At 43.4% G+C, this 12430-nt stretch overlaps 1 protein-coding gene across 2 annotated transcripts in view; it reads right to left on the bottom strand.

Annotated features, from left to right (window-relative positions):
* The window catches only part of NUAK1 (NUAK family kinase 1), a 77476-nt gene that overhangs the window by 21747 nt on the left and 43299 nt on the right, over positions 1 to 12430 (bottom strand). For both annotated transcript variants that reach the window (XM_066356096.1, XM_066356101.1), the window contains one exon: positions 1640 to 1791. In XM_066356096.1, the coding sequence (XP_066212193.1) occupies positions 1640 to 1791 (152 nt within the window). The remainder of the gene's footprint in view (positions 1 to 1639; positions 1792 to 12430) is intronic.

Raw genomic sequence — 12430 nt, 5'->3', positions numbered from 1 at the left:
ACTATGAGCTGATGTTTCTCATCTCTCTCCCTTCCTGTCTCTCTCAATAAAAAATGAAAATATAAAAAAAATTTCCTTAGTTCAGAATCTTCCTGTTTACAGTTCTTTATTATTCCCCTTGCCATCTGATAGTTCCCAACATCCCCAAAAGCACTGACTGGAGAGATGACCAAGAAAAAAAAATGTATTTATATATTTCTGCAACTCTTTTTCTAATTCAACCCTTCAAGGATGTATTTTGTGCGATACACAAACCCAAGCACAAAACAAAAGGCACTGATTCTGTTCTGTTTTAAATACTGGGAGTAGTTTGGTTTACACTGCTGCATTCCTGGTTTCACAATAAGATGGCATGAGTCTAAGAAAGTCCCATACATAGGAAATCCAAGTACTCAGACACTTCAAATAATAAAAATACTGTCTGTAACATTTTTTGATGATGCCTGATGATAAAACACAAAATGTTCTGTGATCTGAATCACCAGGGCCTTGAGTCAGCAAGGAGAAGTCAAATAATGTTCACATGGGCTGCAGGTTTTAGATCTGAATAATCATTTCCAAATTACTCCCAGAGCCACTATCAACTAAACAGAATATTCAACAAACCAGAAGACCCCACACTACAATCTGTATGAAGAAGTTGAATCTGTTTTGGATGACATGTTGGATTCAAGTCACTGCTGCCCTTAAAGTGCAGGATTGTTCAAGGTATATTAGTTCTGAGGAAAAGTATAGTAAGATGACTAGTAACAATAATGGCTAAAATGTGGCTTGGAATTATCTGGGCACTTCATTGCCTTCTCCAGAGACCAACGGTGGCTAAACGGCAGCCATACTATGAGCATATCCCATTAGGTGTGTTGCACATATAAGTAGCCCATGTGGATGTAACTGATGCAACAAAAGGTAGCAAGAGCCCAGAAAGGTTCAGAACCCATGGCCCAGCTATTCCACTTCTAGAATTCCTCTTAAGTATATTATTCAAATGAGAGGAAAAGGTTAATGTAGAAAGATATTGGTCACTATTTATAATAACTAGAAATTGGGACCAACCTAAATTAAATGTGCAACACTCACAATAATTACAGAGAATTTTTAGTAACACGGGAAATATGTTTAGATGAAAATACTGAGTGAAAAGGCAAGACACAAACTATGTACAAATCATGCCATGTGTTACTCCTAGAACAGAGAAAAGCCACTGGTGAAAAACGTGATGAACTCCAAATGAAATCTGGAGTTTTGTTCATGGCAATGTACAAATGTTGGTATATTTGTACTACTGTAATTTATTTTGATAAGATGTTACCATAGGGTTGGCTGAGTGAGGGGTATATAGGCATTCTCTGTACTATTTGGAAAACTGCTGCAAATCTAAATTTATTCAAGATAAAAAGTGTAAATTAAAAAAACAAATGTTAAAAGTAGGAGGAAGGAGATTGGAAAGAAACAAACAAAAATGTCAATAGCAGATAACTGCTGAATTTTGGATTTTTAGGTGGTGGTAATTTTCTTCTTTCCATTTTGTAAGTTCACCATAAGTACTACAATGAACAGACCTCATCCTTATAATGTGAAAAGAAAAAATCATGTGATGTCATAAAAACCATCTGCGGCCAAAGCTCTGGCGGGCCAATACCTTGTGACAATAGTGGACAGCGGAGACGATCTGCCGGAAGAAGTGTCTGGTCTCCCTCTCGCTGAGGCGTCTCCGCTCGCTGATGTAATCATATAGCTCCCCTTTGCTGGCGTATTCCATGATGATCACAATCTTATCTTTGTTCTCAAACACTGTGGGGGGAACAGCAATATACAAACACCCTGTTTATCCAACAATCTCACTTATGAATACAGAGAGTGCAAGAGGACAACGGAGATGTCACTGAGTGAGGAGCAGGCAAACAGCTACCAACCAGGACACCAGCTGGGCTATTCAACATCAGAAGGAGTTGTACAAGTTTTCCAGCCACGTGGACAATGACATCACTATTGTTACTGGACACACCTTGATCACATCAAGGGAACATGCCTCTCTCTTCTGAGGATCCCACTTCCGTTAGCAGGATCATGCTCACAAGCCCCTCCCACCAGAACAGCACCCCTATAGAAGGGATAACAGCTAATAACAAACACAACTAATGTTTATAACCATATAAAGTGGACCAGCTACCCGGACCTCATAATCTATTCTGACCCAAAGTGGGTGGCTGATCTTGTCACCTCTTTGCTCAAAACCTTCCAGACTTTCCATCTTACTTAAAATAATACCCAAAGTTCCAAATGTGGCCCACCAGTTCTGACATGATCCCACGGACCTTTCTTAGCTCTGCTACACATCTCTTCTGTGTACTTTTTTATTTTCTCTCCTCCATTTTAATGTAAATGAGGGTTGTTCTATTTAATTCACTGATGTATCCCCCCCCCTCCCGCACTCAAGGCGCTAGTTGACATAGGGGATCAATTAATATTTATTAAATGAGTGAACTCAAAACCTCACAAATGCATTCTGGACAAGAATAATAATTACATATCACTAAATGCTTCTTTCTCCCCAACCTTGATATTCTCTAGCAGTGATGTTCCAAACTCTGTTCATCTGAGTTCTTGAAGCTCTAGGCCAGGTATCCCCAAACTACGGCCCGCGGGCCGCAATGCGGCCCCCTGAGGCCATTTATCCAGCCCCCACTGCACTTCTGGAAGGGGCACCTCTTTCATTGGTGGTCAGTGAGAAGACCACTGTATTTGGCAGCCCTCCAATGGTCTGAGGAACAGTGAACTGGCCCCCTGTGTAAAAAGTTTGGAGACCCCTGCTGGGGGTGGGGGTGGGGCTAACAGAACCCTGAGGGACAGGTCCTCAGCACTGCCTCAACCGAAGGTACTCAGTCCATTGCTATGTTCCATATTTTGGGCTTTCACATAAGATGTCCTTTGAGCAAAGAGATAATAAATAGTAATTGTTTTTAAATCTATCACTCTCAAGTGATACGTTATTTAAAAGAAAAAAAACTTTTATAGGCTACCCAAGACCTTCCCTGAAGGACCCCTGCCTACCACTCTCCATCTCACCAACTTCTACTAGTCCCTGTCTGGCCCACTGTGCCCATCAGTGCGGGACTGTTTGCTGTTCCTCATTATCTCTCTCTCTCTCTCTCTCTCTCTCTCTCTCTCTCTCTCTCTCTCTCTCTGCTGTTTCCCTGCTGTTTCCCACCTCTATGCTCTTCCCTCTGCCTCTACTCCTACCGGTCTTTCCTGCTAGGAAAACTCCCAACTCATCAGTCAAGAATGAACCCAAATACAGCTTCCACTTTGCCTCCCCTCTGCCTCTCTACTAATCGATATTTGCATCATAGGACTTTCAAACTACATGAATTTATTTGTTGGTTTCCTCTGCATGGGCTTTTAGACTTAAAAACTATAGTTTGGGAACCAGGCAGAACTAAGTAGAATTCCTAGATCTGTCTCCTACTTGCCATGTGACTTTGGGCAAGTGGGTTGCCCCCTCTGTAACTCAGTTTAGCCAATAAAATATGCATAATATTAGTACCTCTTAGAACTGCTGGGAGACTTTATTGATATTAGGTATGTTAAATGCTTAGAACAAGACCTGCACTTATGGCATGTACTCAATGTTAGCTATTATTGTTGATATCATTATTATTGGATCCCAGGGCCTACCACTGAAACACGCACGCGCGCGCACACACACACACACACACACACACACACTGAGGACTGAGTTAGACTGGACTGTGCCCCAGGCCTGGGCCCCTGTCCTCCCACACCTTGTCACTGGCTGCTAGAAGCTCAGGCCCCTCCAGTTCCTTTTCGGCTCCTTCAAGTCCAGCCAAACCTCTATGATAAAATGAAAGGGGAAGGAGGAGGGCAGGGAGGAGGAGGAGGAGGAGAGAGAGAACAGCCAGATAAAATTGGCTGCTCCCACATCTGCTGGCCTCGGTGTACCCCACGGCTCTGGCTCCTGCCAGGGATTTCAGCCTGGTTTGCACTTTTCATTAACAATAAACTTTGGAAACTGGGAAAGCTGCTTCAGGATGTATGGCTCGGGCTCCAGCAACGATAGAGTGATATCCCCTGAAGAGGGCAGAGGGTTTTCTCATTTTAAAAGGGGTGGGGAGAGGAAGAGAGAAGAAAACTACTTCTACAGAGAAAGAAACAAGGAGCCTTACACCCCAAAAAGTCTGAAGCCAAAGACTAAAAGAGGCCAAAGCCAGCAGTCCCCTCAGTGACTATCAGAAGGTGTGGGTCACTGCCTCATATAGACCAAAGGACTGCTTCAGCGACTGGCTACTTCCTTTCCCAACTGGCTGACTTGGTATCCAGAAAACATGAACACAGTTCAATTCAACACACTTCAATACGCCAAATATTTCACTAAGCAGCTTCCATCAGTAAATCCTGGTGATCCTACCTCTAAAATACATCCAAACTCTGTCCACCTGTCTCATCTCCCTGGTCAACCCTTGCTCTGCTGGCTGCATTTGGAGGGTTCTGGGGAACAGTCCCAAAATGCATGTTGCCCAAAGCATTGGCTAGCCCTACAACATATTCTGGATGGAAAAAAGGTGTACCGTGGTCAAACAGAGGTAACATGTTTAGAAAATGCTAATACTTGATGGCCCTTGGAGAGTCTGATTTCTTTAACACCAGAGTTTTGTAGGTTGATTTAGTCATGTCAATATTCCTGTTGAAATCCAGAGGAACGAACCAGGAGCCCATCTGGGAAACACGGTATGGAGGAGATGGCATTCGAGCGATAAAATCAGCCCCTCACAGCTGCAGGCGGGCCTGGTGGGCGGCCAGGTGGGAGAAATGTCCAAGTGGCCAGGCCTGGGTCTGGAACCCTACCTTTATTCCTCCCACAGGAAGCAGCTGGAGTCTCATGGTCAAGGCCCTGATTATAACTCTAGATTAGCTAAAGGCAAAAAGAGTTTAGATATGAAACATCAATGATTCATCAAGAATACCATGTGGTGTCCATACGTGAAGTTTCTTGAGCCCTTCCTAATAAAAGCAGCATTTATTGAAAATCTACTATGTGCAGGCACTGTGCTAACAGCATTTTGCATGAATTATGTCATATGGCTTTGGTCCTATGAGTATCCATATTCAACTGATAGGAAAGGCTGAGAACAGTGAGGTTAGTAACTGCCATGGCCAGAGAGCCCGCGGTCCAACTGCACAGTCTCTGCTCTGAGCCACTGTATTATTTATTCACACACACATTAACCTCCCTGACCCTCAGTCTCCTCATCAGTCAAGTGAGGCTAACGATTTCCTCACACAGTTACAGGGGATTCAGTGAGCTCCTGGGTCCAGTGTCCTCAGCACAGCTCCTCAGCCCATGCTCTATAAATGGAAGCTATTCTCATCGTTACTTCATCTGCTTCAGAGGCAGCTCTGGCAAAACAATACCCTAAGGCTGGCCTCTCCTCGCCAGCATCGCTCTTTAAAACATGTTGTAGCTGCTGCAGAACCACCAGATCTTCAAACAGAAAGAACCTTAGAGATCAACTATTATTTTTTCAGAATAGCCCAGAATTTATCATGTATGAGAGCAAGGCCTTGGTAATCTGCTCTGAAGAATGACCGGCGCTGCATCCGTGCCCCTGGCTCAAAGCCCCCTGCCTGCAGTCCGGTCACTATCAGCGAGGTTGACAGGAACTCTCTCGGTCATTCTTATGGCAAAAGGGCTGCTTCCCTTGGGCACTTTTACAACTGGTTATTTATAAACCCAGAAATCTTGTCTGTGTTTATGTTATTAGTCACTAAGCAAAAGCTTATTTTCCACCAGTTGGGAAGGGTTTCCTTTCCAAAAAATGAAAGCCTGTGTCTCTTGGCCAGACAGTTTTACCCAGAAGCCCGGTGGCCCCAGGGTGGTAAGGAAAACTATGGCCCTTGACATGCCAGGCCCACCAGGAAAACGAATGCCCTGAATAGAAACTTAGCTCAGTTGGAGTTAGCCCGCAGAACTGGGGCTATGTCCATTTGGGGCAAACCTGGATTTTTAGTACAATAACAAATTGTTATGAAGCACCCACTATGTGGATGGCACTGGGGATTCTCAAGGGAATCTTTATGAGGTTAAGAAGGGGAGGAAGAGCTGGCCCAGGAGAGGAGAAAGTGAGTGAGGGCAGAGACGGGAGCACCATGAGCAGAACTAGCAGCAGCCCACAGGTGCAAGGGATTAGGAGAAGAGAAAGAAGCAGGCCGTGTGTGCAGCACAGAGGCCTCGGATGCCCACAGGGAGCTCTGCGGAGGAGGAGTCAGACACACGACCAGACAGTGCCAAGAATAGCTACGTGGAACAAAGGACAGGTTACCATCCAGGACCTTGGACCTGTGAAGTAGTCCAGGCCTCACTTCTCCCCAAGAGCCTCTCTGGACAGTGGCTACTCCTTCTCTGGAAAGCTTACTCATAATAACAAGAGTTAACATTTGCATGCCATGGACTGTCACATTTAATACTAACACCCCTGTAAGATAGGTATTAATATTATTCCTACCTCATAAATAGGAAACCGGCATTCAGATCAAGAAACAATGTGGCCAGCACCGTGCAGGTACTCCCATGTCCTCTTTCTGTCACTATCCATCTCCCCAAGTGTGTGGGAGACATACCACACATATATATGTACCAGTATCATGAATATCATAAATATAAGCCTATAACATAGACTAGTTTGGCATATCAAGTTTTATAAAAATGAAATTATGCACTACATATTCTTTTGTGTCTGGCTTCATTAGCTCAACATTATATTTGTAAGAATAATCCACATTGTTCCATGTTTCACCTTCATCGCTGTAGAGTTCTCCATGTTTTGACTACATCATGGTTTAGCGATCCAGTCTACCATTGATAACATTTGCATTGTTGCAAGGTGAGGGTCCTTGTGACCATGAACATTCTTACACATGACTTTTGATGCTCATCTGATGCATTTCTGTTGGGTAGATCCTTACTGGGTTTGATCCCAAATGTGTATGCCTCAAAAGCTTATGTTTTTGCCACAACTCCATACCACCTTCCTCCATCATCCATTTACTTTCCTTACATAATACTCAATACAGTCCCCGAGTTACAAATGAGATAGGTTCTGTAGATTTAGAAATGTTTTAAGCATCTATATGCACAGTTAAGACAAACATCTGTTTAAGTTGCATTTAATAGGTAAATGTACCTGTTCCAACTTACATATAAATTAAACTTAAGAACGAACCTACAGAACCTATCTTGTTCGGAACCCAGGGACTGCCTATATTCTCCTTCATTAAAGAAAACCAACATCGCCTCTTCTGAAAAGGCTCCTTTATTAGCCTATCCGAAACATTTATCTGAGCCTTATGCTGTGTGTTAAAGAGGACACAAACATAGTATAAGATACAGTCTTTGTCCTCCAGACTTGCTATCCAGTTAAATAACACTAGTACTTAAAAAATAAATCTTGTGCATACCTGTACCATACAAACTTTCAGTACCTAGATGATCAGAAAGATACTGGTGAGGTCACTTGAAGGGGCCTGAAAAGATTCCTAGAGAAAACAGGTGTGGAACTGACCCATAACAAATGACTTGGGTTTTGTTTGCACGAGAGGGTTTTGCCATTGTGTCAGCTTATCTGAAAAAATATACAAACTCTCGTTTTCTTTTACGGCTCCAAAGAAGGGCCTTCTTCCCAGACACCAACTTGAATTATTTTCCTTGTTTTCTGTTTATTTTCAATTTCAAAGGAGAGTGGGGATTGGTTGCTATAGCAACAGCTACTTCTCCAAATTAATTCTGAATTTCATCAGATGTTCAGTTTGACAGTCCAGTTCTACCTTCTGATTTGCCTGGCTTTCACAACCACTCTAATTACCCAACTCCTAACGCTTGCCTCCTGTTGCCCTCAGGGTTAATAACACAACTGTATAACTTGAGAATATGCATATTATAAAAACAATACTCTGGCCAGGGAGAAAAGCTAGTGAGTGCGGAGACCTTGGGATTTTAACCATCCACTGGCCATTTTAGAGCCAAGTACAGGAGGCCATTTAAGAAGACAATGGTCTTGGGAAGGGAGAGGGTAGGAATTGATTTATGGGATCCTTCATGAAAAGCAGGTTATAAAAAAAGTGGAGGGTATCTTTCTGGTTTACATGTAACCTCAAGAAGGGAAGATCAGTTTGTTGGTTTTAAGGAAAAAGGCCAAGGACCCAGAGTGGACCAGTCTGGATTCTCTCCATGCCTTTGCCATCCATCAACACTAACTCCCACTAATTCCCAGGAAGCTGCCATTCCTTTCACAGCACTGCCTCCCCACAGAGCAGGATTTTCACTACTTTCTGAAGACCTCAGACAGAAGTACCATTCCATTCCTCAGGGGTGCTCTTTCCTTAAAGGTCAGTAGAACTCTCACAGACAATCGCTTCTCATTTTACAAATGGAGCGATGTTTCCTTTGCAAGAATTGTTTGCAAGAATTGTCGGCAACATTACATCACTGAGTCAATATGAGACTCATGCTTCAAGAGTTTCCTCCCCAGAACTAAATTTCAAACACCTTGGGGGCTCACAGCTTCACAAAACGATCCTCTGCTCCCTCAGGTCTGAAAGCCCAGGCAGGGCAGTGAGAGTGAGAAAAATCAACTAGGCTGTCATTCCTTATTGTCAATGAGTTGGTTGGAGTTAAGTCAATGTGCTTCCTGGTTTGAACAATAAAAGGCTCTGTAGTTCACTAATAGTCTTTTCTTAAACCAAAACTCTTTCTAGATGTTGGCTGGCATGTCCAAGGGGAACCAGAGCCAACCAGGCCACCCACTGTCAGCAGCAGACTCCACAGAAGGCAGAAGAAATGATAGGAAAGTGTATAAGAAACCAACAGAAGACACAGATGCAGAAGGCTTGCCAGAACCGTTCACTCCTGCTAAAATCATCAGTGCTTTTTGGGGGCCCAATATCAAGTCCGAGAAGGACAGGGGACAGACATGGCCAGGAAAGAGAGAAGAATAGCATGGGAGAAGAGATCAAAGACACAATGTTTGACCAGCCATGGGACTCCATCCTTCTTCCGGAACCATTCCTGGCAGTGTTTCCATGGAAACCAGCAGGACTGAGGGTATGGGCTCTGTCAACCATTGCCACACCACATCCACAGTCTCCCTGATCATTTTCTCTATTACTCTGTCTCAGCCTTTTTGTCTTACACACACACACACACACACACACACACACACACACACACACACACACTCACATGCACACAATCCTGAATCTAAGAGAGCAACAACAATTGATCAGAACATCTCAGAACCACCCCAGAATGAAGCTAAGGCCTCTTTTACTTGACACAGTAAACTTCTGAAAAACAACCATGCTCCCCCAATTCAGGCAATGAAGGGGGTAGAAATCCTTCCCTCTGGGAAAGCAACCTTAGTAGCCTTAGTCTTCCTTCCCCATGGAGGGCTTTACTACAGGGGCCTATACCACCCTTCCCACCAGTCAGAGTGGTCGATAACCAGCCTACAGTTATCACATCTCTGCTTCTAGTCTCTGCTTGAACCACCATGCATGGCTCTTCTTGTCAACTATAAATTCCAGTCCACCTCACTGGGCAAGACAGTGTAGTGGTTAAGAGCCTGATTCCCAGAGCCAGGCTACCTGGGTTCAAATCCAGGCTCTGCCACGTATCAGCTGAGTGACCTTGGCAAGTTACTTAATCTTCTGTGCCTGTTTCTTCATCTGTTAAAATAAAGACTATCCTTATTGTAAAGTTTATCATAGCACACAATAGTAAGCATATTTATAAGTTGTTAGCCTGCTAATATCAGGCAACAAGTATTAGTTTAAGAATGAACACCCACACCTGAGATTACATATGTGCCACTGAAGGATGGGAGAGAGTTGGGAGAATAAAGGAGATAGTAAACTATTACTCAAAGACAGTGAAGCCTGAGGTAGAGGCAAGCATAGATCTCTTCACTAGGTTCCAAAGCACAGACAGCAATCAAGAGTCCTACCTACCGCAGGAACCTACTGTCAGAAGTCAGGGCAAGCGGCAGGACCTTTTCTATACTCTCTGAGCCTTCCTAAACACATGCTGTTGACTGCCCAGGCAAATTCACAGAGCCATCCCAGTTAATTCCCAAAGATCCTATATTAAACAACAACACGATTCCATTTTCTTCCTTTAAAAATTAGCTTCAAGTACAAGCGGTATTATTTGAGGCACTAGAAAATACTGAATTCCAGGAAACCCAAGAGGGTGAGGCAGGACAACCAGGGAGTAGCATTAGTTTTTAGCTGTTTTATTTCTAATCTCCGGCCTTCAGAAAAATGAGTTGGGTGTAATCAAAAGAAAACAATGAAAATAATACACTTGAAGGTCAAATAGCTAACTTAATAGGAAACTCATTAGAAATGTGGCTGGACACACTCACAGCTGAAGAGCTAGTTCATATGATTAAACGTGAAGACAACTCTCTGGTGCTGTGTTATTAACAGGGGCAGGGCCTTCATTTGGATCCAGTCTGCAGAGAACTTCGTGTAGAACTTAAACCTGTGAATCTGGCAGCAAAGGCAGTGTGTTAAAAGTCTTAGCAATTCGCCATGGGTTCAAAAGAGTAAACACAAGCATAATACACCACTTTGCCAAGTTCAACAAACTGTTTCATGGGGTTCTGAGTCCCTGATGAGGACAGCAAGCAAATGGCTAAATGAGCAAACCCAAGCCCAAAGGTATCGCACACTGGTCACTGGCGACTGCTGCCAGACACAGCGTTCCTCTCTGGATTCACTGCTGACAAAGGATCAGACTAAGATGAGTTTCTAGAGCAGGGCTCCCATTTCCCCATAGTTGCAGGGTAAGTCCATATTTCTCAGCCTGGCCAATTAAATCTAATCCCTATGGATTAGATTAGGCAGAGGTATCAGAATTTTTTATAAACACTCCATGAGACTCTAACGTGCATCCAGCTTTCAGAATCACTGACCTAGGCAATCTGGCCTCAACTTTCTCTTCCAGCACCTCCCAATAGAAGTTTCTACTCGAGCCAAAAAGGACCTCTCAGGGCCCTAAAGATCAATCGCATCAGGAAGAATCAGTAGCATCTATTAAGCATATACCCAGCATTGTGCTCAGCAATTTTATGCATTATCTGAGTTAATCTTTACAACCTTATCTAGACAATAGCTAGCTATTGGCCGGATCTTATAGTAAGAGAATTGAGCCTCAAAGAAGTTAAGTCACTAGGCTAAGATCACATAGTGGCAATTGGTAGAGCAACTGGTTCATTCAAATCTGAGCCCATTTGTACAATAAATATATACTCACCCTACTAGAACAGTACCTGGAACATAAATAAGTGCTCGATAAATTTTTATAAAAGGAGTGAATTTTTATAAAAGGATTGAATAAATGAAAAAATGACTAAATTGGTGAATGAATGAAAGAGAACAATGAAAATGAGAAGAAAGAAGATGAGAGAAGCTTTTAACTGATAGTTTGTCCAAAGTGTCTTAATGGTAGGATTTGGGAGAATTTTCTAGAATACAGACTCTTTTATGCCTTCTCACAGACAGCACGTTTCAGGATCATAGGGCGAGGGCACACCACTCACATGCTTATCAAAGACGGCTTGTCAATTTTGTTCTGTTATTTTAAGTTTGAGAAACTCTCCCAAAAGCAAAAGATCACAGCTGGAAAATGCCACATAGGCTTCCTACTTTGTCCCAGAGAGCAAGGATCACCTTTACCTAAGATAGGAACCGTGTTGAAAGGGTCGGCCAGTTCTAGCATATCACAATGCAAAGGGCCAATAAAGAGATCTAATCTTGAAGGGCCAGGAAGAGAGATTTCCAGGAACAAAAGCTGAGGGCATAAAAGGGAAGGCATCAGCCCAACCTCCCCACCCCCTCCCCTTTTTCCCTTTTACCTGTGGGACTATTACCAGATGGGGTGCCAAGGTTCCCTAAGGTATGGCAAGATGTTCATTCTCATGGTTGTGCAGACTGAAAGGGGGGGGGGGCACAACAGGCCTTTGATGTTTGAACTCAGATCCTGAAATCAGAACCTCAGGCAAAAACTGTTTTTATCTCTTCCATCCTAGGCAACCTGGCCGGCACTTCCTTTTCAGCTGCTGTTCCATATTGTTGATTACCTCCCTGCTGAGAGAATGGAATTCCTTTGACTGGAAACAGGGGTCTGGCTCAGAGATGGTGCCAGAGATTTCTTCCTGTTCTCTCACGTTTAGGTTCCTCTTCGTATCACACACTGGAAGGTGGATTCTCATCCTCTTTTATTTGAGCATGAGAAGCCAGTCACGGCTTGTGTTGACAGTGTGGACAGATTTGAGGGTTAAACTCCTCCCCACACTGGGTCAATAAGGAGAGTAACCCCAGGGTCTAGTTTAAGATAGGAACATTTGAAAGGGAT

The sequence above is a fragment of the Saccopteryx leptura genome, chromosome 1 (genome assembly GCF_036850995.1).
Source record: "Saccopteryx leptura isolate mSacLep1 chromosome 1, mSacLep1_pri_phased_curated, whole genome shotgun sequence".
Classification (NCBI taxonomy): domain Eukaryota; kingdom Metazoa; phylum Chordata; class Mammalia; order Chiroptera; family Emballonuridae; genus Saccopteryx; species Saccopteryx leptura.
This window is presented reverse-complemented; position numbering and strand designations above follow the sequence as displayed.